Source organism: Zootoca vivipara, chromosome 13 (genome assembly GCF_965207765.1).
Source record: "Zootoca vivipara chromosome 13, rZooViv2.hap1.1, whole genome shotgun sequence".
NCBI classification, from domain to species: Eukaryota; Metazoa; Chordata; class Lepidosauria; order Squamata; family Lacertidae; genus Zootoca; species Zootoca vivipara.
The window spans coordinates 11396361-11422230 of NC_142596.1; the positions used below are offsets into that span (position 1 = coordinate 11396361).

The 25870-nt window shown below is 46.0% G+C and overlaps 1 protein-coding gene across 2 annotated transcripts in view; it reads left to right on the forward strand.

Annotated features, from left to right (window-relative positions):
- Positions 1–3390: 3390 nt before the first annotated feature.
- LOC118093199 (tropomodulin-2) overlaps positions 3391–25870 on the forward strand; it is a 40511-nt gene continuing 18031 nt past the window's right edge. The window contains exons 1-3 of one of the 2 annotated variants that reach the window (XM_035132123.3): positions 3391–3610; positions 16305–16497; positions 18867–19023. In XM_035132123.3, coding sequence (XP_034988014.2) covers positions 16372–16497; positions 18867–19023 — 283 coding nt within the window. In that variant the 5' untranslated portion in view covers positions 3391–3610; positions 16305–16371. The remainder of the gene's footprint in view (positions 3611–16304; positions 16498–18866; positions 19024–25870) is intronic. The other variant, XM_088656596.1, reaches the window with a different exon arrangement.

Sequence of the window (25870 nt, forward strand, 5' to 3'; positions counted from 1 at the left end):
GGTATCTAACGAGACCATTGACCCATAAAATGAAAGCAATAAACAATGTACTACAGGGCCTTCTCGGTGGTGGCGCCTGCCCTGTGGAATGCCCTCCCAACAGATGTCAAAGAGGAAAACAACTACCAGACTTTTAGAAGACATCTGAAGGCAGCCATGTTCAGGGAGGCTTTTAATGTTTAATAGATTACTGTGTTTTATTTTTCTGTTGGAAGCCGCCCAATGGGTGGGGTATGAATAATAAATTATTATTATTATTATTATTATTATTATTATTATTATTATTATAGTCACACATCAATCAGTCAGTAGCTGAACTTGGGTTCCACACAATCCCAAAAAAGAGCCGCAAAAACAAAAAGGCAAAATAAATAACAAAAGCAGATAGACCTCAACGTAGCACTCAAAACGGAAGTGTAACACTCAAAACGGAGCACGTTCAGCTTCCAAAAAAAGTCCGTAAACCGGAACACTTACTTCCGGGTTTGTGGTGTTTGGGTTCCAAGTTGTTTGAGAACCAAGGTAAAGGTAAAGGTAAAGGTAAAGGGACCCCTGACCATTAGGTCCAGTCACGGACGACTCGGGTTGTGGTGCTCACCTTGCTTTACTGGCCCAGAGAGCTGGCGTACAGCTTCTGGATCATGTGGCCAGCATGACTAAGCTGCTTCTAGTGAACCAGAGCAGTGCACGGAAACGCCGTTTACCTTCCCGCCAGAGCGGTACCTATTTATTTACTTGCCCTTTGACGTGCTTTCGAACTGCTAGGTTGGCAGGAGCAGGGACCGAGCAACTGGAGCTCACCCTGTCACAGGGATTCGAACCGCCGACCTTCTGATCGGCAAGCCCTAGGCTCTGTGGTTTAACCCACAGCGCCACCCGTGTGGGTACCAAGGTGCCACTGTACTATTCCTCCAGAAGGACCCAGTTCTCTGGTTATAATGAGCCTGCAAAACCCACAGTTGGGCAATACTTTGATATTGGGGCTAACTGGAATGTCACAAAAGAGTGAGCAAGCTTTCTGAGTTTTCCGTAACTCTTGCCAGGCGACAAACCAAGGGATTGAGGGGAAGGGAACAGCAACACAAATTAGGCTGGATGTTGTAGGCATGAAGTCTGAATTTTGACTTACCATAGGGGAAGAGCCATAGCTTAGCGGTCAAGCATCTGCTTTGCACACAGAATGTGCCAGGTTCAATCCCTTGAATCATAGAATTGTAGAGTTGGGAGGGACCCGAAGGGTCATCTAGTCCAACCCCCTGCCATGCAGGAATGCCCTGGCAGCTCCAAGTAGGGCTGGCAATTTCCCAATGTGACCTTCAGCTCGAATCATGATGGGCTGAATGACAGCCATGCCTTGTCCTCCTCTGAGCATATGCAGAATGTCGTTCCTCTAACCACTGAAAATAATCCCCAGTTGCAAGGCTACAAGTAGGTGTAGAATAAGAATGGTGGAAATGGAGGCACCCTGACCTCTTAACACAAATTGAAATAACGCGAGGAAATCAGATTTTGTTACGTGTTGCAGTAAATCTATGTTTTATTGTTTTAAAAGTTTATGTTGTGGCTTATAGCATTGTTTTTATTCTGAATTATTTTATTTTATTTTGAATTGGGAGGGGGGAGGTACCATAATCTTTTCAGAGCTTGGGGCCCCGAAAGGTCTTAATCTGGCCCTGGACCAATGGTCAGGGATGATGGGAGTTTTTGACCACAACATGCAGAGTTCACAAAGTTGGCTGCCCCTGGGCTAGATTGTCAAGATTAGGAGCTAGGAGGCAAGGGTTTAAATCCCTTCTCAGCCAGGGAAGGCCACCAGGTGACCATGGGCCAGTCACCTTAGCCTACCTCACAAGGTGGTGTTATATTGTTATAAGGATGAAATGGAGAGGTGGGAGGGAGCCTGTACGCTCTTTGGAGCAAAAGGTGTAATGCAAATGAAGTTAATAAATATACTCCTGCACTGCAGAGCGTTGGAGTAGATGGCTCTTCGGGTCCCTTCCAATCCTATGATTTTTCTATACAACTAAAAGAAAAATGTAAAAACCCATTAGGTGTGCTTCCCCAGTCCATCAGACATATAGAGGTAGCAAGGTGGACACACACACACACACCCTGCCTCTGATGCAGCTGCTAAAGGCACAGGAGCTCAGGGAGCCGGGCAAAGTTGGCCATCCCAACCTATCTCACAGAGTGAAGTAGAACAAGCAAACTAATGCCAGTGTACTGGAAGAAGCAAATATCACCAGTGTCAAAGCGATGATTCTTCAACATCAACTTCGTTGGACTGGTCATGTTGTGCGGATGCCTGATTTGTTGTTCTTTAGTCGTTTAGTCGTGTCCGACTCTTCGTGACCCCATGGACCAGAGCACGCCAGGCACTCCTGTCTTCCACTGCCTCCCGCAGTTTGGTCAAACTCATGTTTGTAGCTTCAAGAACACTGTCCAACCATCTCGTCCTGTCGTCCCCTTCTCCTTGTGCCCTCCATCTTTCCCAACATCAGGGACTTTTCCAGGGAGTCTTCTCTTCTCATGAGGTGGCCAAAGTATTGGAGCCTCAGCTTCAGGATCTGTTCTTCCAGTGAGCGCTCGGGGCTGATTTCCTTCAGAATGGATAGGTTTGATCTTCTTGCAGTCCATGGGACTCTCAAGAGTCTCCTCCAGCACCATAATTCAAAAGCATCAATTCTTCGGCAATCAGCCTTCTTTATGGTCCACCTCTCACTTCCATACATCACTACTGGGAAAACCACTATTGGGATGCCTGATTATCGTCTTCCAAAGCAACTACTCTATTCCAAACTTTAAAATGGGAAGCGTAATGCTGGTGGTCAACAAAAGAGGTTCAAAGACTCTCTCAAGGCAAATCTAAAAAAATGTAGTATAAACACCGACAACTGGGAAACACTGGCCTGCCAGCACTCCAGTTGGAGAACAACCTTTATCAAAGGTGATGTGGGTTTTGAAGAGACTCGAACTCAGTACGAAAGGGAGAATCGTGCTGAGAGGAAGGCACGCTTGGCAAACCCTCACCATGATCAACTCCCGCCCGGAAACCTATGTCCCCACTGTGGAAGGTCGTGTGGATCCAGAATTGGCCTCCACAGACTCACTTTTAAAAGCGTGTTTATGGCAGAGAATCTTACTCGGCTACGAGTGATCGCCAAAGAAGCTGTGAGGATGAAATGGAGAGGGGGGAGGACGCCTTTGCTGTGCGCCCCACCTCCAGCTCCTTAGAGGAAATGATGGGGTGCAAATGCAGTACTGTAGATAAATATACGCCTGCATTGCATTTTTTTTTAATGCATTAGGTGCGGTTCTGGACCAGGCAGACCCCGGCCAGGAAAGGGATGCGTCGGAGTCCCAAGAACTACGAGTCCCAGAGTGCTCAGCAGCGGAGCTGAGGCTGCGCAACCGCCTGCCTGGCTTGGCTGCAGAGGAGGAGAGAGCGCGTTGCCTGTTGACAGCCCTCTGGGGTGGGCTTTTCTCTTTTTGGGGGGTGGGTGGGAGCGCGCGGTAGAGAGAGGAGCGCACCATGCAGAGAAAGGCCGGCAGGCGGACGGGATAAATCGTGCGTCCGCCCAGGAGCAGCGGCCAACGGTGCAGGAGCTGGGTAAGCCTGCGGTCGTCATACCCCCCACCCCGACCCCCAGATCTCCCACTCGGGATGCGTGCATGCATGCACGCTCGCTGCCACCCCACCCGCCCTGCCCTGGAGGATGGAGCCGAGCATCCTTCACCAGCCAGCCTCCCTTCTGCAGGCAGAGCCCGGAGATGATGGGATGGGGTGCATAGCAGCCAACTCCTGGGAGCCGAGGTCCCTTCGCCCTCCCCCACCCCAATAAAATATTCGAGGGGGCCAGGGATCTCCAAAGTTGATGGGCATTGCCATCCAAATGGCATCTTGTGATCGATTCTGCGGGGCGGGGCTACCTTGCCCCCACCAATATTTTATTCAGGTTGGCACCCCTAATGGGGTGCAATGGTGCATTCTCACCCCGCTTCTCCTGGATCTGTCTGGGGAGAAGCCACTCCTATATTCGAGCCGTGGAGGGGACAGAATGGTCCCCCGGCGTTGCCTTCTGCTTGCATTACATCTTCTTCTAAAGCTAGGATGATGCTCCATTGAGTCTCTGCCGCCTCTGTTGCCAGGCGGTGCGGGCCGTGTGTGGGGGGAGAGGGGGATGTCGCTATGGGGAGGGGCGATGTATTGGATGTGGGGCCTTCCCGGATCTTTTCCCAGGGGGAACTCGCCCGCGAAGCAGAGGTAGGGCACGGAGGAGGGGTTTCCAATAATACAGCAGGTCTTTGCCAAAAGGGACCACCCGCTCGCCTGGGAAATGGGCAAAAGGGAAGTGGGGCAGAGGCGAGCGCGTTCAATACGAGCAGGACCAGGGATGCCAATCTGAATAAAATGTATGGGGGGGGGGTCCCCAGGTAAGTCTCGCCCCCGCATAATCGATCACAAGATGCAGCGCACGCATACCATTTGATTGGCAATGCCCATCAACTTGGGGGGAGGCAGGCCCCCTCAATTATTTTATGGGGTGTGTGCAAAGGCCCCTATGAGCAGGAATCCGGATTAGAGCTTTGCCAAAGGGGACTCGGTCAGAAAAGTGCAGAGGGAATGGGTACACCTACAAATAATAGTAATAGTAATAATAATAATAAATTATTATTAATAGTAATAATTGTCCTCATCCCAAAGAGGTTTCACTTTGATCTTGCAGCACTGGTACATTGGTGTTTGTGTGTGTTTTAGGATAATAATGGATTGGTGTTGCTACCTTGTGTGTGTTTTAATCATGAGAAATGGGCACCAGGCGGTCTGTTGGTGAGCAAGGGGCTGCTCGAACTCTGAACTTCCTGCCCTGACCAGGATGGGGTTGGACTAGATGGCATCTGGAGAGCCCTCTCTGACTCTTACAATTCCGTGGCATGTGCGAGTCTTTTGTAGGGGTGCGTGCATTTAAGATATTTATAAAGCCCTCAATAAATGGCTCACATAGAAATGCTAAAACAGTAGGCACCTGTGTTAAAATAGTATAAAAATAGCAAACACAAGCTACAAAGGACAGGGTGGGGGCTTAAAAAAATCTCTCTGCTCTGCTCAGGGCAAGATGGTTCTTGAGTAGGCTCTCTGGTGGCGTGGGAGAGGCAGAACTAGATGATGGAAAGAGGCTGTTCTGCCTCTACTTTCCCTTCCCTTTAAGCATTTTAAGGTGCTCTAGGATTCCTCAGGTGGGTTTCCAAAAAGCTGCCTTATACTGAGTCAGACCACTGGTCCATCTAGCTCAGTATTGTCTCCACTAACTGGCAGCTGCTCTCCAGGGTTTCAGGCTGTGAAATATTCCCAGCCCTTATTTGGAGAGGATGGAACCTGGGACCTCATTCCTGCAAAGCAGACCAGGTGACTTGATGACTCTTGGGGTCCCTTCCGACTCTACAATTCTGTGATTCAAACTGAGCTGCAGCCCCCTCCCCAGCTGCTGCAAGAGACGAACAGCACAGCCCCCGTGTGTGTTTCCTCAGAAGTAAAGTCCCATTGTGCTCAATGGTGCTTACACACCCTAGTCCAGGCATCCCCAAACTTCGGCCCTCCAGATGTTTTGGACTATAATTCCCATCATCCCCGACCACTGGTCCTCTTAGCTAGGGGTCATGGGAGTTGTAGGCCAAAACATCTGGAGGGCCGCAGTTTGGGGATGCCTGCCCTAGTCAGTGTGTTTGGAATTGCAACCTAGCATAGTTAACCTTTTGGAATTGCCTTTATTCTCCCCAGCACCGTAGATGTAATAGATAAGAAGAAAGGGAGGTGGTTGTGCTATTTAGTTCTGAATGGGTGGGGCATTAAAAAGAAGAGCAATTTAAAATATTACTTTTAGTGTCCTGTATTTTTTAAATAGATTTGACAGGGATTTATAAAAATAAGATAAATACATCAACATAAAACAGTACCAGGGAGACAGGATGGCACATTAAGTAAAAAATATGAACAAATAAATAAAATATGTTCTTGTACGCTAGCAGATAAAATGCACAGATTCCTTCAGTGAATATTTCACAGTGCTCCTAACACTGTGGGTGGATTTCTTGCGCCAACACGTGATAGAAAGACCCAATTTTTCAACAAAAATGACTGCAGGGTTGCTGAGTCCCTTTCTTCCCTTAATATGCATTTTTTAAATACAACAACAACAACAACAACAACCACCAGATAACATAGTTCATTTAAAAAAGAGAGATTAAAAGGGACCCAGTTGCCCGAGTAAAACAGCCTTTCTCCCGCATGATCTTTGACTGAGCATCCCCTGCAGAGGACCTCCCTATAATCCAGCTGTGGTTGTGTAATCAGCAGAGGCTAAGAACAAGGAAAGAGCGTCTTGCCAAATGCTCATGCCAAAAGAAGCACAATAAGGGAAAAAAATAATACAACAAACCATTTCACATCTTTGCTTCAGGACAAAAGCAAGAAGCTTTTAGGATCATCAGCCCCTGGACCCAAGAGCTAACTCTCCTTCCTCTCTCTTCCCCACAAACCCTAAACATGGCAAATCAGCTGGATCCTGAGAATGGAACTGTCAAGCGGGGGTGGTGAGCCTCGGACCTGGGAGTCGTGGCCCCCCAGGCAGCTCTGCCTGGCCCTCGGGACTCTGCTGACACCATGCTGCCCCTCCCTCCCAGGTCACACCCAGCCCGGATCCTGCTCCCCACCTTCCTCTAGTGATTTTTACTTGGCTGAAAAGTGTCATTGAACTGTGACACTTCCTCTTTTTTGCCTGGGCATAGGATGGGAAGTGGTTGGGTTTTTGCCAACGCCAGTCTTTGCCACACTCGCCACTGGCCTGCGGGCCGGCCCCCCAGATAGGGGCTTCCCCACCCCACCTAACAAAAACCCCTTTTTCTTGAGAAGTGATGTGCAGATGAGATGACCTGAGTGCAAAGTAGTGCTGAATTATCTTCGTTCTACATGCTTTGAATCTGTAGTCGCATTTTAGATCCCAGCTAGCAGAGACTGGGAAATCAGCCCTGTGGGAGTAAGCTGGGATAGCTCAATCCATAGAGCATGAGGCTCTTAATCTCAGGGTTGTGGGTTTGAGCCCCATGTTGGGCAAAAGACCCTCGTGGTATCTTTCAACTCTATGATTCTACAAGAAGCCCTGAAGAGATGCTGCCCTTTTATCAGTGAGGAACTTGACACAATACGTGGGCTCCTCCAGATATCCCGTTTACTGAGCGTTCGTCCTGATTTGCTGGCCCAAAGCTTACAGAATCATAGAACTGGAGAGTTGGAAGGGATGCTTAGGATCATCTAGTCCACCCTCCCACGATGGAGGAATATGCAGCGGTCCCATATGGGGATTGAACCTGCAACTTTGGCGTTATGAGCACCACGCTCTAACCAACTGAGCTATCCGCCCCCCTCTGCGGAGCTTAGACTATGCCTGGTCTTTGTTGAGCGTTTGTTCTGATTTGCTGGTGGGGAGGTTATACAATAATGAGCACTCAGGCAGACTTGCCTCTGGGGTGTTTATGTGCCTTGCTGTTCATCATGTGTTCGTCCTAAGTTCTCTACTGTATTTTCCTAACAGCGGAAACACTGGGTGTGTTGCAACACAGCACTTTAATCTACTTCAGTTGCGCAAATCTAAATTTCCGGTATGCGCTTGGATCTCTTTCATGAAATGCTGGCAGGCTGGAGGTGACCTAAGTTAGTTCCACATGTTGCCAGGTGATGTACGGACAGCCTTTTAGCACCACTTTTGGCACAGAGCAGAACATCACGTGCCAGAGTTTTCATTATGTATTAAGATCTGGAACTGGCTGGAAGGCAGATTTATATTTCCAGCTCATGAGTGATGTGTCTTTGAGAGCACCTTTAATACATGACCTCTTTTGGTCGTGCATCATCCATTATCCCACCTGCTTCTTTCTTTTTCTTCTTTGGCGATCACTCGTAGCCGAGTAAGATTATCTTCCATAAACACGATTTTTATCAGTGAGTCTGTAAGTGACTGTGGAGGTCAATTCTGGATCCACACGTCCTTCCACAGTGGGGGCATAAGTTTCTGGATGGGAATTGATCATAATGAGGGTTTGCCAAGCATGCCTTCCTTTTAGCACGTTTCTCCCTTTCTTCCTGAGTTTGGGCGTCGTCAAAGACCATGACACCTTTGGTAAAGGCTGTTCTCCAATTGGAGATCTCGCAGGCCAGTGTTTCCCAATTGTCGGTGTTTATACTACATTTTTAAAGATTTGCCTTGAGAGAGTCTTTGAACCTCTTTTGTTGACCACCAGCATTACGCTTTCCATTTTTAAGTTTGGAATAGAATAGTTGCTTTGGAAGATGATAATCAGGCATCTGCACAACATGACCAGTCCAATGAAGTTGATGTTGAAGAATCATTGCTTCGACACTGGTGATCTTTGCTTCTTCCGGTACACTGCCATTAATTTGCCTGTCTTCCCAGGTGATCTGTAAAATTTTCGGAGACACCATTGATGGAATCTTTCAAGGAGTTGGAGATGGCGTTTATAAGTGGTCCACGTTTCACAAGCAGCTTTCTCCTGATTGAAGTGCAGAGTGTTTGAGGACCGGGACATTTGCAGGGAAACCAAAATGCTTGTTTACAAAGCACTACTGTATCCCACATGCTATCCTTAGAGTCCCAAAAGATGCATGACCATTTACTCGCACACAGGGCCGAACCTGAAAGGGACTGAAAATGTGACAAAAATGATTTTAAAAAGTGCAGAACCGGGATGGGGCGGAGTGTAATGGGGTGGTGCATGTTTTTGTGCGCTCCACTGGTGTGCAGGGGCTGAAAACGGAACCCCTGCATGAAATGGTCATCAACTGTATTTGTGTAGAAGTAGCCACAATGGATGCAGGTGGGTGTGGTGTGAGCCTGATCCAGAGCCATATGGTCTAGTGGTGAGCAAGTCAGACTTGTACCTGGGAGACCAGGGCTCAAATCCCCACTCGACCATGAAACTCACTGGGTGACCTTGGGCCAGTCATTCACTCGCAGCCCTGCCTACCTCACAGGGTTGTTGTGGGGGTTAAACGAGAAAGGGGAGAACCATGTATGCCCCCTTGAGCTCCTTGGAGAAAAAGATGGGATATAAACGCAATAAAGCAATAAATAAAACACAGCCCTGCCTGATCACTGAGATTATGGGGAAAATCTCTTTTGGAGGTTCCCGGTGGCTCAGAGTAGCTATTAGATAAGCCATGCATTTAGTGTTGTGGCCCAAGGGTGGATCTACACACCAGGGGGGGGGTCGCTATAAATAAGGAAGAAATTAAATCGTTATACCAAAAGAAAAAAAAAAACACACTGTAAAAATCGCATAGAAATTTCTTTTGCTCTCTGCTGCCATCTGGTGTTACATGTTTATAACACATTCAAGGCATTGTGGTTTTGTTTTGTTTTTACTAATGTAGCTGAGTCCCTAGTCCAGTGGTTCCCAACAGGTGGTCCGAGGACCCCCAGGGGTCCGCGAGCTATGCCAGAGGGGTACGCAAGATGCTATTAGAATAAAAAATATATTAAATATATTTCGTATGATAACAGATTTTTTGTTTTGGCCGCTTCCTGCATGAGCAGAGTCTAGCGCAAAACTAGAATTAGATAGAGGCAGTAGTTCTGCTGTATGCCGTTAGGTGGCGCTTTACAAACACTACTGTTTTGCAAAGAGGCAGTGTGCGCATTCTACTAACGCTCACCTCCCCAAGATGCTTTGCGCGCGTCGGCTTCATTTGTGCGCTACTGCGCAGGTACCCTGTCTTCTCCATTCCCCTCCCTCCTCCCTGGCGCGCGCTGCCTCTTTGCAAAACAGTAGTGTTTGTAAACAAAGCTTTGTTTTTCGCGGAAGCTACAGTTCGCGTAGTTAAAAATGGACCGTTGGTTAAAAAGTGGTTCGTTAAAACGACAAAGGCCTACAGATGAAGAGGAAGATAATGCATTTGATGTTCAAGCAAGTAAGTCAGTGACTCTCGAACCGATCTTGTCAGTGTCCATTGAACCTAAATCGTCGGCGTCCCTTGAACCTTACCCTTCCAAGATCAGTGTTAAGCTTACTGGAAAAATTAGATTAGGAATTAGGAATTAGATTTAGGATTAGGAATTAATGGGGGTCCTTGTCACAATAGCGGCTTGATGAGGGGTCCTCGAGAAAATTTTGTTGGGAAGCCCTGCCCTAGTCTATGGAAATCCCTCCCAGCTGAGATCTGACAGGCACCCTCCTTGCTAAAGTTCTGGTGCATGACAAAGACTTTCTTATTCCACCAGGCACCTCCATGTAGTGTTGGATCTGATGACGTCTTATTGCTTTATTCTCTGTATTTCTATGTACAGTGCTTAGAAATGTTAATAATAGAAAGGTTTATAAATACTTTAAATCAATAAATGAAATAAAAATGAGTGTTGTAATAAAGTATTCACTGTGGGACAGGATGCCTGCCAGTCTTGGCGGCACCATCAAACATTATTGAATAACTAATAAAGTGGTTTTTCTGCTTTTATGAAAACATCCATCACTGGATTTTCTAGATGTTGTTCAGAGGATAAAAGCTATTTTTAGGCATTTTAATCCTCAAGTTGCAGTTGATCAGCAAGTGTTTGGGGCTTCCAGTTCTTTAGCCACAGCGCTAAGAAAAAGCACACACACCCTCTTCTAAACTAGGCTGCTGAAATGTGCACACAGCATACATTTAAGGCACATGCCTTCCCCCAGAGAGTTCTGGGAATTGTAGTTTGTTAAGGGTGCTGGGAGTTATAGTTTGGTGGAGGGTAGACCACTGTTTCCAGGATTCTGGACTGGAGCAAACTTCAATCTCTGGAAGACCCGATTGACGTTTGCTCTGATACAGCGCTAAGGATCAGGTTTTCCCCGTGGAAAAGCAGCAGGACAAACAGCAGTCTGGCTGAGTTCAGAGAGATCTGGGTGTGGAGGTGAAGAAGGAGGGAAAGAGAGAAAGAGAGAGAAGGAAGGAAGGAAGGAAGGAAGGAAGGAAGGAAGGAAGATGTGGTTGTACATTTTAATCGCATGCTGCAGTTCTCAAAGAATCATGCCACTTTCCAAAGAATTCTGGGAACTGTAGTTTGTTAAGGGTGCTACACCTCTACCAGAGCTACAATTCCCAGTGTTTAGCGATCAATCCCTCTTAACCAGGGAACTCTGGAAATTGTAGATCTGGGAGGGAAATAGGGGTCTCCCAACAACTCGCAGCACCCTTGACAAGCTAAACTGGAGCAATTCTAACTCTCCCACCCAAGACACAAACATCACAGCTGCATATTTCTGCAAGGCAGGGGGTTGGACTAGATGATCCTCAGGGTCCCTTCCAACCCTACAATTCTACGACTCTATGATCCCTCAGAATAAAGGGTGTTTGGGTTGCTCTGTAAGTCTGGATCTGACCTTCCATCTCTCATTCATCTGAATTGAGAAAAGACCAAGGAAGTGGCTTGTTCTTAAGTAGTCAAGAGCCTACCAGTCTGGAAGAACTGGGCAATTACGTATGTGAAAGATTGCTGCTGTTAGCTGTATCTTTTCCAAAGGGTTGTGCAGGATGTTTCCCTTTCAACAAGGCTAGTCTGTGTTCCCACGGAATGTTGTTATCGCTGTTTGCAGGGGGGAAACGAAAAACCTAAAACAGCAGGCTGGGAAACTTCCTCTGCGGGATTCATAATTGCAAAATTGTGACCTTAGATAACCACAGTTTTTTGTTTGGAAACAAAGATATATATTTTTCCTGAACAGAAACAGCTACTTTAAGGATAGGGGAGGGCATCACACCGCTGGAAAATGTATCAGTGCGTCTCCAAGTTCTGTGTGCAGATAGTTGCCCTTGTGTGAGAATGTAAAAAATTTTTTTGCAGCAACAGAGCCATACGGTGTAGAGCAGGCCTAGGCAAACTCGGCCCTCCAGATGCTTTGGGACTACAACTCCCATCATCCCTAGCTAACAGGACCAGTGGCCAGGGATGCTGGGAGTTGTAGTCCCAAAGCATCTGGAGGGCCAAGTTTGCCTATGCCTGGTGTAGAGTGTCAGACTAGGACCTGGGAGAGCAGGGTTCAAATCTCCACTTGACTATGAAGCCTCACTGGGTGACCTTGGGCCAGTCACTCCCTCTCAGTCCAACCTACCTGACAAGGTTGTTGTGAGAATAAAAGTTGGTGGAGGAGAACTCCTTGGAGGAAAGGTGGAGTATAAATGCAAATGAATAGTACTTTTTAAAAATAATAATATATATATTTTTAAGTTTCCCTGCTTTTGCTTCAAGAAGATCAGGATGGCACAGTATGCATGTACATAAATAAATAAATAAATCCTTACAACCAACCCTGCGAGGCGGGTTGGTTTGAAAGTGACTCACCCAGGCATGCCCAACCTTTGGCCCTCCAGATGTTTTGGACTACAATTCCCACCATCCCTGACCACTGGTCCTGTTAGCTAGGGATCATGGGAGTTGTAGGCCAAAACATCTGGAGGGCTGCAGATTGGGCATGCCTGGACTAGCCCAAGGTTGCCCGATGAGCTTCATAGCAACACGAAAATGGACTTCAAAACGAGGAGAAATAAGAGAGGAAGTTTTAAGAAGTATTTTGAGGGGGAACAGAGGAAGGAAGATGGATGGCAAGAGAAAGGGAGTCCCAAGTAGGAAGAAGCGGATGAGGCGACAATTGCAGGAGGCAGTGGAAGCTGCTGGTCCCTTAGGGGAAATGAGGCGCTGCCCTAAACTGCCCCCCTGCCTCCTTCTTTGCAACCAGTCCAGGGGGTGACACTGCCTGAGACAGCTTCCCGTTGTCCTCAGCAGGGAGGAATAGGGGGGGATGAGGACGAAAACTAGCATGAGTTGGCTCTGTCTATCATTGGCTGTTGTGTTCTGGCCCAATGTCAAATCTGACAGAGAAAAAGCAGCAAGGCGAGGGTATCTAGATTCTAGACCATGGATAGCTCCCTCCCGGTGAGGGTTTTGCTCCAACAAAGGCTGGGAGCAGACTGGGGGCCTTTGAAGCCTGTGTCTCCAGACTGCCTCCTCCAAGCTGCATCCCCTTGTGGAGAACCTCAGACTCCAGAACCAGCCCCAATCCCACCTGAAAATGGACACCTCTCCTCTGTTCCATAGGCTCCCTCAGGCAGCAAAATGTTGGCCTAGCCCTGTCGCCACCTCTGCCCGACTCCCCACCCCTGCCGCCTGAGCCAGCTGCCCCCCTCTGCCTAATGGTAGGGTGAGCCTTGAATGCCACACCCCTCTCCATCCTCCTTCCAGGCAAGCAAGAGGCATGATCACAGTTCCCCAGCCTATTCCAGGCAGCCAAAAGACAATCATGGAGGCTCCCCACCCAGGACTTAAGAAAAGTATTATATAAAATACTGCTTTCTGGTGTGTAAATGCTGTGCTGTATCTGCAGACTGGAGGCAGTTGGGCTCCTATCTAAAGTTCAGTCCATATAAGAGAAGCAGTGACTCATATTTTTGTGGGATAATCTGATTATTTTGTATGGGCAAGTACAACCCGATCATAAATGTGCATTAGATCCTTCTTCTTTTTTGCTGAGTTGTTGTTGCTTCGTTGCTGCGTACCTTGGCAAGCTCTGCTTCGCTCTAATGAGCCCCGTTACCCAAGTGAGCGAGTTGCTTGGAGAGCATGCCAAAAAATACAAGGAAGGGGTGGGGGAGGGAATGAGAAGAACAGAGGATATGACCAATGAACTCTTTGAGAGCCTCAAGCTGCAGACAAGATAAGGCTCTCAGACAGGGCATGGCACAGTTTATTTGCATAAGGCTAAGGGTGGAGAATCCAATTAGCAAGGAAAGGATGGTAATCATATGATTAAATGGCAATTTCCTAAGAGCTGGAGAAGTAAACATTTCGTTCCCCAGCTGACTAGTGCAGAAATGAATCTCTTTTCTTTTCTTGCCCTGAACTGTGGAAGAAAAGGATACTAGTGTAATGCCTTTGGAGAGAATGAGATCTGAATGAATGAGATTTGAAACAACAGGTTATCTTGGTCCCTGGCTCTTATCTTTGGCTCCCACTCCTGACTTAGGGTTGAATTGAATGCTTGTTTTGTTCAGAATAGACCCATTAAAATCAACAAAGCTATGATCGTCCTGTTCATTCACATCAGGGGACAACTATGAATAGAACACAGGATACACAACCTGAAGAGTGCAGTCCTAACTATGACTAATCAGAAGTCTTCTTTCTTCTTCTTTGGCGATCACTCCTAGCCACGTAAGATTGTCTTCCATAAACACGGTTTGAATAGTGGGTTCTTGAGTGACTGTGAAGGACACGGGTGGCGCTGTGGGTTAAACCACAGAGCCTAGGGCTTGACGATCAGAAGGTTGGCGGTTCGAATACCTGTGATGGGGTGAGCTCCCGTTGCTCGGTCCCTGCTCCTGCCAACCTAGCAGTTCGAAAGCATGAAGTGCAAGTAGATAAATAGGTACCAATCCAGCAAGAAGGTAAACAGCATTTCTGTGTGCTGCTCTGGTTCACCAGAAGTGGCTTAGTCATGCTGGCCACATGGCTCCCTCGGCCAATAAAGCGAAATGGGTGCCGCAACCCCAGAGTCGTCCACGACTGGACCTAATGGTAAAGAGAGTCCCTTTACCCTTTACCTTTAAGTGACTGTGAAGGCCAATTCTGGATCAACATGTCTTTCCACAGTGGAGACATAAGTTTCCAGGCAGGAGTTTGCCAAGCATGCCTTCCTCTTAGCATGTTTCCCCCTTTCGTCCTTGGTTTCCAGGCGGGAGTTGATCACAGTGTGGATTTGCCAAGCGTGCCTTCCTCTTAGCATGTTTCTCCCTTGCGTCCTGAGATTGAGTTTCTTCAAAGCCCATGACACCTTTGGTAAAGGCAGTTCTTCAATTGGTGCACTCGCAGGCCGGGGTTTCCCAGTTGTCGGTGTTTATATTACATTTTTTTAGATTTGCCTTGAGAGAGTCTTTAAACCTCTTTTGTTGACCACCAGCATTACACTTTCCATGTTTAAGTTTGGAATAGAGTACTGTAGTTGCTTTGGAAGACGATCATCGGGCATCTGCACAACATGACCAGTCCAATAAAGTTGATGTTGAAGAATCATTGCTTTGACACTGGTGCTTTTTGCTTCTTCCTGTACACTGGCATTAGTCTTCCCAAGTGATGTGCAAAAATTTTCGGAGACACCGTTGATTTCGGAGACAATCTTTTGAGGAGTTGGGGATGGCGTTTATAAGTGGTCCACGTTTCACAAGCATAGGTTGGTAGTACAATAGCTTTGTAAACAATAGGTTGGTAGTATAATAGGTTGGTAGTACAATAGCTTTGTAAACAAGCATTTTGGTTCCCCCGCGAATGTCCTGGTCCTCAAACACTCTGCACTTCAATTGGGAGAAAGCTGCACTCACAGCCAAATTCAGTGAGGCTTACTCCTAGGTTAGTGAAGTTACGATTGCAGCCTTACTTCCCAGTTTTGGACCTCATAACATCTCAGCTGCAAGAGACAAGAGAGACAGTTTTTTTCAATTTAGCTATTTGCAGTGGTATTCTTTCATACACTCTTTTTTGTCCCCATGAACTCACTCATCTAACAGAACTTTACATGTGCTAAAAAGGAGTTTAGCCTGGTGCCTAAGAATATATAATGATGGTGCCAGGTGAGCTTCCTAGGGGAGAGCATTTCACAAGCTGGGAAGCCACCACCGAAAAGGCCTGTTTTCATGTTGCCACCCTCCTGTGCTCTTAATACAGTTCTAAAAAATATTTTCTGTCTTGTGAATTACTGCTGGCTGGAGTACTAGCATTTTGTTGATATTTTATTTTAAAAATTGCTATTTAGATGTTTTCTTAAAGGTTTAGCCCTGTTCCTTGCCCATCTTTTAAAGTAGCTGTTAACAGTTTGCATGTAATATTTCTGAGACATTTATTTTTAAAATGGGGTGGAGTGTGAGTTCTAATGTGGATCAAGTCAGCTTTTGTAAAACTAATGCCAGTATTTGGTAGCAGAAAACGGATTATACTAATTCTCTTTGGCTCCTAGTTTCACATAACCCTGTTCATCTATTCAGATTTATTAGGGTTGCCAGCCTTCTAGGATTCCATCAATGGGTGAGAAGAAAAAGCTGTTCTCTTTTAGGCAACTAGTGTTGAAGTCTGAGGACCGAACTACTGCCCTGAGATCCACGGGCAGTATACAATTTAATAAATAAAATAAAATAACCCAGTCTGATGGGTGGCATATAAATAATAAAAACATTATTAAGCAAAAAAAACCCCCAAAGAGATCTCCTTTTTTCACAGGGATCGGGAAGACTGACTCTTGAATGATTGACAGGCAACCTTCAAAGGACCCTGTTTAGAAAGAGCCATGTCTGTGCCGTTCCGGAAAGAGCTGGAGAAATACAAGAATATCAATGAAGACGAAATTCTCAACAAACTCTCTGAGGATGAGCTGAAGCAGCTGGAAAGTGTTCTTGATGATCTGGATCCAGAGGTGTGTACCAAACATGACATTCGTGTTTAAAAGCCTAAACAACTTAGACTCCTCATTTCTGAAAGACCACCATCTTCCCTACAGACTCTCTTAAGATCAGCAGAGAGGGCCCTCTTGGTCGTTTTAATGCCCTAGGAATTTCATGGGGTGGTTGGCCAAACCAGGCCAGGAGAGGCAGACCCTCCAATTTTCTAGGGACTACCCTGATATAGAGAATCCGCTGCAGTTTCTGATTTGATCCTGGAATGTCCTGCTTTTCCTTAGGACGTCCCTATTTTCATTGGAGAAATGTGGGAGGGTATAGAGTTATCCGATCCCCCAAGCCATCTGAAGGCAAGCCTATATAGGGGAGGGTTTTTTGTTTTTTTAAAAATGTTTAATTATGTTTTTATATGTGTTGGAAGCTGCCCAGAGTGGCTGGGGCAACCCAGTAAGATGTGTGGGGTATAAATAGTAAAATTATCATTATGGAATGGGATGCCCCTATTTTCATCCGAGAAATGTTGGAGGGTACGGATAGGGCCTTCTCTGTGGCAGCCCCTAAAGCTATGAAATTTCATTCCCAGAGAGGTGTGTCTGGTACCTTTGTTGTACAACTTTCATCATATAATGATGAAGACACACCTTTCACCTTGACACCCGATATATATTTAGGACCCACTCTTTTCTCATATCGTAAATTGTTTCATCTGATTTTAATATTGTAGTTTTACAATGTTGTAAGATGCCCAGGGACCTTCTGGTGAAGGAGAAGTAAAAAGTCCAATAAATAAGAATAATTGGATTTTAACCTTAAGGATCACATATCAGAATCTTTATAAAGCTCGGAGTTACATGTATTGTAAGAATCGACCCATGGAGGATGAAGGCAAGTTGGTAGGAAGAACTACCAAAATTTGATCGTTCCTAAGGGCCAATTTCAAGGGGAACAACATTTTTTGAAAAGACTCAAGCAAGATTTTTTTTCCTTTTTCTTTTTTTGGTGGCAGCCATAGTGGTCCTTATTTTATTTCTCACAACATTTTTATCACTGACTGAGGTGCTGTAGCTGCTATTTCCCCCCCTCAGTGTGACAGTGTTTTTCAAGAGGGGGGCTGGGAGACATTTTTAGGGAAGTTTTTAATGTTTGAAGTTTTACTACTACTACTACTACTACTACTACTACTACTACTATTTTGCTATGGCTCCTCTCCAATCTGTAACCAGCCCTGTTTTTAGTAACATTTCTGAAAAAAATGATATGCCACCCATTGGATAGGCAGTAGATAGTGATGGTATATAATTTCACTTGCATGGTGCCCTTGGAGAAGGCTTGTAAGACTTGAAATGTGTTGGCATTGGGCTTAAAAAGCGTTTCCAATGCACCTTTGGAAGCTCCTGTCTCATCATTCTTTGCTCCCTAATGAGCACATGCAAGATCTGGGTGTAAAATTACAGATAATGTGGAAACTTGCTGAAAGTCCACCACCTCTCCACTATCGTCTGGCAGCAGTGATTGCAGCAAGTTACAACAGTGGGAGAGATGGAAAACAAGGGCAAATACTAGCTCTGGCTCCTTCCATCCCGAAGCTGGTCATCAGGATAACTATTCATTCATTCATTCATTCATTCATTCATTCATTCAAATGAAAGTTTTACACTCACATATCCAACATACATCATAAGAACAAGATTCCAAAGAATCTCCTGAACTTCCCTCCTCCCCTTTGTGGGTCCTATTTCCTCCTGCATCTTTTATAAAAATCCAAATCCTTTTACATATCCATTATATCCAAAATTCACGATTAAACTACAAGTGTTATTCCAATCCTACTAACGATTTTAAACTGTTTACAATCATTTTTTAAGATAAATTATAAATCCCCCCCATTCCTTATTAAAATTCTGGTCTCCCTGATTTCTGATTCTTCCGGTCATTTTTGCCATTTCGGCATAATCCACCAATTTAATCTGCCATTTTTCTCTGATAGGGACTTGACTACTATTTAAGAACGTATGTCCCAGTCTTTAAAAATGTGCACCTGAGTTTGCGCTCCCCTTTCCTCTTACCTACCCATCGCTTTTTCCTTTTGTGTCGTGTCTTTTAGATTGTAAGCCTGCGCACAGGGACTGCCTTGTTCTAGCTTAGGCATAGGCAAACTCGGCCCTCCAGATGTTTTGGGACTACAATTCCCACCATCCCCAACCACTGGTCCTGTTAGCTAGGGATCATGGGAGTTGTAGTCTCAAAACATCTGGAGGGCCAAGTTTGCCTATGCCTGTTCTAGCTGCTCGGGGAGGCTTTGTGGCTAAAGAAGTGCTCTAAATAAAGACAGTAGTTTGCCATCTTACTGACTCTCTGCTCTCCTCTCTCATGTCTGCTTGGATAGAATGCGCTTCTGCCGGCAGGCTTCCGCCAGAAGGATCAGACCAGTAAACCTGCCACGGGACCTTTTGACAGAGAGCGGTTGTTGTCCTACTTGGAGAAACAAGCCTTGGAACACCAAGACATAGAGGACGTCGTGCCCTTTACCGGAGAAAAGAAAGGTAAACTGTGACGAACCTCGCTTCTCTATCACTAAAGGTAAAGGGGCCCCTGACCATCAGGTCCAGTCGTGTCCGACTCTGGGGTTGCGGCGCTCATCTCGCTCTATAGGCCGAGGGAGCCAGCGTTTGTCTGCAGACAGCTTCCGGGTCATGTGGCCAGCATGACAAAGCTGCTTCTAGCGAACCAGAGCAGCGCACGGAAACGCCGTTTACCTTCCTGCCGGAGCGGTCCCTATTTATCTACTTGCACTTTGATGTGCTTTCGAACTGCTAGGTGGGCAGGAGCTGGGACCGAGCAACGGGAGCTCACCCCGTTGCAGGGATTCGAACCGCCGACCTTCTGATCAGCAAGCCCTAGACTCTGTGGTTTAACCCACAGCGCCACCTGGTCTCTATTACTAACAGAGTGCTAAAGGAATTCAGTTGTTGTTCAAACAACCCACTATTCCTTCTGCCTCCCAAATAAACTCCCTGTTTATATAGGTTTGCTAGTATATAGAGTCCAATTCCAGCTTTCCAGTTAACGTGGCTCTGTATCCTTAAAAACTCCAGGCAAATTTTACAGGAACAATCTTGTGCCCTCAGTAAGCGTTCCCTCTCTCAACTCAGGTTCACCTCAGCAGCTGTTGCCTCAGCACTTTAGCCACTGCAAGGCACTCTTTCCCTTCACTTGCCTCCTCTGTGCGTGACTTTGAGATACAAACTATCCACCTGCTCCTCTGGCTTAGTTTTATCTCCCCTCTTCAGTCACCACCATAGCTGCCAAGTACCCCGTTTCCCCCGGGAAAACCCCGTTTTTACTTACCTTTTTCCAGTGGTCCCCCGTATCACTTCGTCTCCCGTTTTTCTCCCTTATTTTCTCCTGCCTTCGGCCATTTTTTTCTTTCCGATTTGCCCTTCTATGGGCACCAAAAATGGCCACCGCCGGCTTCAAAAGTCGCATCTACGCATGTCCGTAAGTGCATAGAAGCGACTTCCGGTGTCTGCGGCCATTTTTGGTGCCCATAGATGGGTGGAGCGACACCGGAAGTTGCGTTGACGCACTTCCTGACATGCGTACAAGTGACTTTCAAAACCGGCGGTGGCCATTTTTGGTGCCCATAGAAGGGCAAAGCGACACCGGAAGTTATGTCAACGCAACTTCTGGTGTCACATGGCTGCCGGTCCCAGATTCTGCAGTCCGGGACTTGGAAGGTAAGGTCACCACCCTTTTGAGTTTAGATACGTTGCTGGAATAAGGAGGAACATCCAATTTGACACAACACAGATGAAAGCTTTATTTAACTGGAGAACATGTATATTTCTTTATGGTTTCATTTGTTTAAACTCTTAGTTCACCATATTTGATTAATCCATAAAACTAGTACATTCGATTGATCCTACCGTAGTATACAACCGAAACCTCTCATTTTCTCACTATAACTCTCTCACTCCCTCGTCCCTCTTCTTCCCTCTCTCAACTGCCAACCCCCAACTGCCTTTCAACGGTTGTTGCCCCTCCATTTAGAATGCCATCTAGCTCCGCCTCCCAGGGAACACCTGCCTAGAATGGGAGTGATAGATTAACCCATGATGAACCGGAATCATCATCAGGCACTATTCTGCCACATAAGCCTTCATCTTTGTGGAGAGTCAAAATGGCAGGGCAGATGCTCAGAGTCATCTGTGCTAACTGGGTGGCCTCGTACTGAAAATCAACCTAGCAATGGAAGTTCAGTGTCAAGTGGCAGACTTTTAACCCTGGTAAATTGCAAATTTGGTCTGTGGTCTGTTCCGTCAGTCATAAGCTGTTTTGTCCTAAATCCACAGTTAGGCAGTGCATTTTTTAAAAGGACCAATCAAAACATCATCATCATAATCATAATCATCATCACCACCATATTTGTTTATTATTTATACCCCGCCCATCTGGCTGGGTTTCCCCAGCCACTCTGGGCGGCTCCCAACAGAATATTAAAAATACAATCAAACATTAAAAACTTCCATAAACAGGGTTGCCTTCAAGACAGTCAGCCAGCTTTTTAGTTTTGCAGAGTTCCTTTTCATGGTGGGTGTAATGCAAAAGCGACAAAAAAACCAAAAACCCATAAAAATAGGCATGGTGTAGTGTAGCCATAAGGTCTCCACCTGGAACACAGGATGGGGACGATATGGCCGTCCAGGTGTTGCATGAACTACATCTCCCATCACCCCTGACTATAGGCTTATGTTGGCTGGGGCTGATGCAAGTTGGAGTCCAACAACTGGTCAAACTGGGGAAGCTGGTTTTCAAGCTTCCTTAAGGCTGTATACCCCCCAAAAAAAGAAGAAGCCTGAGAATTGTAGTCAAGGGTGCTGGGAATTATAGTTCTGTGATGGGTGAACTACAATTCCCAGGATTATTCAGCTGGGGTGCGCGTGCTTTAAATGTACGGTGTATATGTGAACCGTTGTATCTAAGGACAGGTTGTCTGAAACTGTCTTGCTACGATAACCTTTCACTGTACAAATGAGCCCTATGGGAGGCTTCCGGGCTCTTGCACAAGATGCGCCTCCTGATTCAAAGCTGGCAACACATTATCGTCGTTGCGTAAGAGTCAGGCGCGAGCGAGGCGGGCAGGGCGTGTGATCTATGTGGTGTTTCTGACCACAATATTTATTTTGGCAGAGCCTGTTGTATAAATGACAGGGCGACGATTGTTTGGAAAGCTTTCGTAGCCTGATCCTTGCTGGAACTGAGCTGTTTGCCAGTTACACTTCTTAGAAGGAAGAAGAGGGGCCTCCTAGGAAAGGGGAAACAGCCTGTGGTTGTGAGAGCTGGCAATGACCAAAGGTGTGTGGGGCTGCCTTGGAGAATCAGACCTGAGGTTACCCATCCTTGAGGCAGCGACAAGCCAGTTGGCAGTTAAGAGCAGAGTGACAGCCAGTCTCAGAGCAGCGCACCTTCCCGATTTATGGAAATGGAGGCACTTGTGCATTTGTATCGCATGACATTGCACCGAGACTCTTCCCCACACTTCTTTCTCAACTGCTGAAATGCCTCCACTCACACACTAAACAACAACAAGCAACACATCGACTAAACAGCCTCGGCCCAGTATACCTGAAGGAGCGTCTCCACCACCAGGTTCAGCGCTGAGGGCCTTCTGGCAGTTTCCTCATTGCGAGAAGTGAAGTTACAGGGAACCAGGCAGAGGGCCTTCTCGGTGGTGACACCCATCCTGTGGAATGCCCTCCCATCAGATGTCAAAGAGATAAACAACTACCTGACATTTACCAAACATCTGAAGGCAGCCCTTTTTAGGGAAGTTTTTAATGTGTGATATTTTAATGTATTTTAATCTTTGTTGGAAGCCGCCCAGAGTAGCTGGGGAAACCCAGCTGGATACAAATAAATTATCATCATCATCATCATCACCATTATATACTAACAAAAATTTTATAACATTATACCGCTTCAAAATTCATAAACAGAAGACATACACCCTTGTGCAAATTAATTGAAACAAACAATGTAGTTTATTGTATAAAACTCACATATACATGGACAAAACTCACATAGATGTACATTAGTAACTGATATGACCTCCACTATTTTAAAGCAGCGTTTGAACACGGTTTGGCATGGAGTCTACTAGTTTCGAACAGTCACTGTCGATTTTTGGATCCCTGTACCAGCTTGAATCAGTGCCTGAATGAGCTTCTCCATAGTCGTACAGTCTACAGCACGGAGGTGACTTTTGCATATAGCCCACAAATTCTCAATGGGATTTAAGTCCTGGCCAATCAAGTGCCTGTATTTGCTGCTCTGTCATGAATTTCTTCACCACTTTCGATGTGTGGCAGGGGGCTAGGTCCTGCTGCAATATCCCAGTACTATCAGGATACCTCTTTTCCAGCTCTGGAAAGCTCATTTTCATAGAACCTCAATATATTGTGGCGAGCGCATCATTCCTTGTACTGTATTGGCTGCAGGCTTCCAACACCATAATGATCAACTGACTTTTCGTGGTTTTTTTTAGTACAGGATTACGAGTAAGATAGAAAACATGCTTTGTTTCAATTAATTTGCACAAGGGTGTATAATATGTGCATGGAGTCACAAATAAAAGGAATCAAATAAATGTTCCATAACCAGGAATGATAGGGTTGGTAAGTCACTGTCAAAGATAACTGAAATGGAGGCAGAATGCCTTTCCACAGTCAATATCCTACAAACGTGAGGTGATAGGTTGGTACTCTGAACTTAGCAATAGGGTGCTCCAAGCACAGCAGCAGACAGAACAGTTCTTCCAGGCTGATGAACTGTTTCAATGATAATTCTTCATCAGCTGGCAACAATCTAAAATGAAATCCATTAACTGTACATTCAAATACAATACAGAGATTGAAATGACAGGCCTGCATATAAACAACCAATAATAAATACATACCAAATTAATTGTAAATGGCCATGGATCAGCAATCACTTAAAAGCAGGCATGGCCAAACTTGGCCCTCCAGATGTTTTGGGACTACAACTCCCATCATCCCTAGCTAACAGGGCCAGTGGTCAGGGATGATGGGAGTTGTAGTCCCAAAACATCTGGCGGGCCAAGTTTGCCTATGCCTGGCTTAAAAGTGTAGTAAGCTGATACTGTTGGCAGAACCCTGGTAGCATTATAAAGGCTACCCACAGGTGCAATGAATCACATCAAATTTCAGGAAATTTAAAGGTACAGTATCCAAAAATCTGGCAAAGAGAACACAAACAGTAGCCATATTGTCAGAAAACTTAAATAAAACAATTGAAAGTTAATTAAGTATTCAAACTCGCCTCCCCCCCTGGTGCAGGGATTTAAATAGGTAAATAAGTCTGGTTTCTTGTTAGTGCACACACAGTTCTTGATCCATTAGCTCCCTTGTCCTTCCACACTGATGTACAGCGGAGCCCACTCCCTGCTTTTAAAAAATAATATTTCAAAACTGTACATTTTGCCAGCACCAGTTTAAAAATAAAAAGGACAGGCTAATGCATGGCTGCCTCACCACTGAGTTTGCTCCCCATGGACCTATTGAAACACGCCCCCCCCCACAAAAAAACCCCACTCCCAGCTTTGGGGACCCTCCCCCGCAACCTCCAGATTCAAGCCCCACCCAAAAAAGTTCTACCTTGAGACCTGGTCTGGGGCAAAGTAGGTGGAGAGTTCTTTCGGATCGCACGTAGTGCCAAGGTGTGATATTGCGCAGGTGGTGCATGTGAGTCTATTGGTGCTTTTTTAAAAAAAAGAAAAACACCATCCCATGCGCAAATGTTTCACTTTGGAATCAGGGTTCAGCTGCACCTGAACAACAATATCCCCCCACATCAGGGAGAGGGACAGAAAGAGCACTGCCGGAGGCGAGAGTTTAAAATCCATCCTTCTTCCTGGAAAAGCCCTGCAGTTAGTAATTTCTCTCTCTTTCTAGCTCAGCAACTTTTCCCTTTCTTTGAAGCCGATGGCTTCGCTAGGGAATACTTGAGCAAAAAGAGCTCTCCAGTGTCAACCATCTGGTTAAAAGATGGACGTTCAGTTGTGTGTGTGTGTGTTCTTTAAAGTCAGCTGTATGCTTTTGATTATGTTGTGGAATAAGCTGGGGGGAGGAGAGAATTCCAAAAGCTTCATAGGGAGGCTGTGGAATCGGGAAGGAATTTGATAGAGTGACTGCTCATATTTTCTTAGGAGTCTTAGGAGGTTGTATAATCTTTGAAGGGGCAGGGCTGTGACTATCATGCAAGGACCCTACATTTCTGAATTTGCCACTATGCGGTTGTACTTAATGGACCTCTTTACCCTCACCTTTGACACTTAATAATAATAATAAATTTTTATTTTTACCCCGCCCTCCCCAGTCAAAAATCGGGCTCAGGGCGGCTCACACCAACAAAACCACAATAAAACATAAAACAATTAATTAAAATACAGATTAAAATACAGTATTAAAATTTAAAATGCTTGAAATGTATATTTTTAGGGCCCACTTTCTTTGTGTTAATTTTAGGTTGTTTAAAACTTTTAAATATTGTGCTTTAATATTGATGTTGTGTTTTAATTGTTGCAACATGCCCTGGGACCTTAAGGTGAAGGGCAGGTAATAAATTGCAGCAATTATCATCATCATCATTGTCAGGGGATTGTTGCGGCTACTCTCGAGTAAAGACGCCCCAGTCCGCTCTGTCTTTCAGAGTTTTATTGTGCATATTATTTACAGGGCAGAGATATCGGAAAACATGACTGCCTAGTCCAATTCAGAACCCGGCAATGGCTGCTTCCGGCTCTTTGGCCAGCATAAAAGCCTGGGCACCCCAAAGCGCCTCCCCCTAGCCCTGCGTGTGGGCGCGTGTCAATTCGGGTGCCGGAAGGGGCTGCATTCCTTCTCCCGTCCTTCGGCTGGAGCGTTGCAGAGGCTCCGGCACCTCGCTGCGCTGTCCTTCCCCACCTGGCCAGCTGGGTCGGTGTCTAGGCTGTGACACGTCTGAGAGCCCTCTCTCCACTCCGCTCCATTCCTCATTCCCTCCTCCTGACCCGCTGCTCGTGCTGTCACTGGGCGAAGTGCTGGTCCGGATGACTGGGGGAGGGTCCCCCTGACATCCATCATCATCATCATCATGAATATATTGTAGGGGGAAATAAGGTTTTAATGGGCATTGCTAATATGGGGAGATGTACTTGTGTGGAGGCATTCCTTTGGGAGTTGTCATAGTATCGCTAGCTTCTAAGTCTGGAAATTATGAATCACCTCCCTAAAAATAATACAAGCGACTAAATATCACACGGCAAAATCAATCAACTCCGTGCATTATTTGTCTCTTGTTCCTCGAATGCATGAAGCAGCCTTAAACTGAATC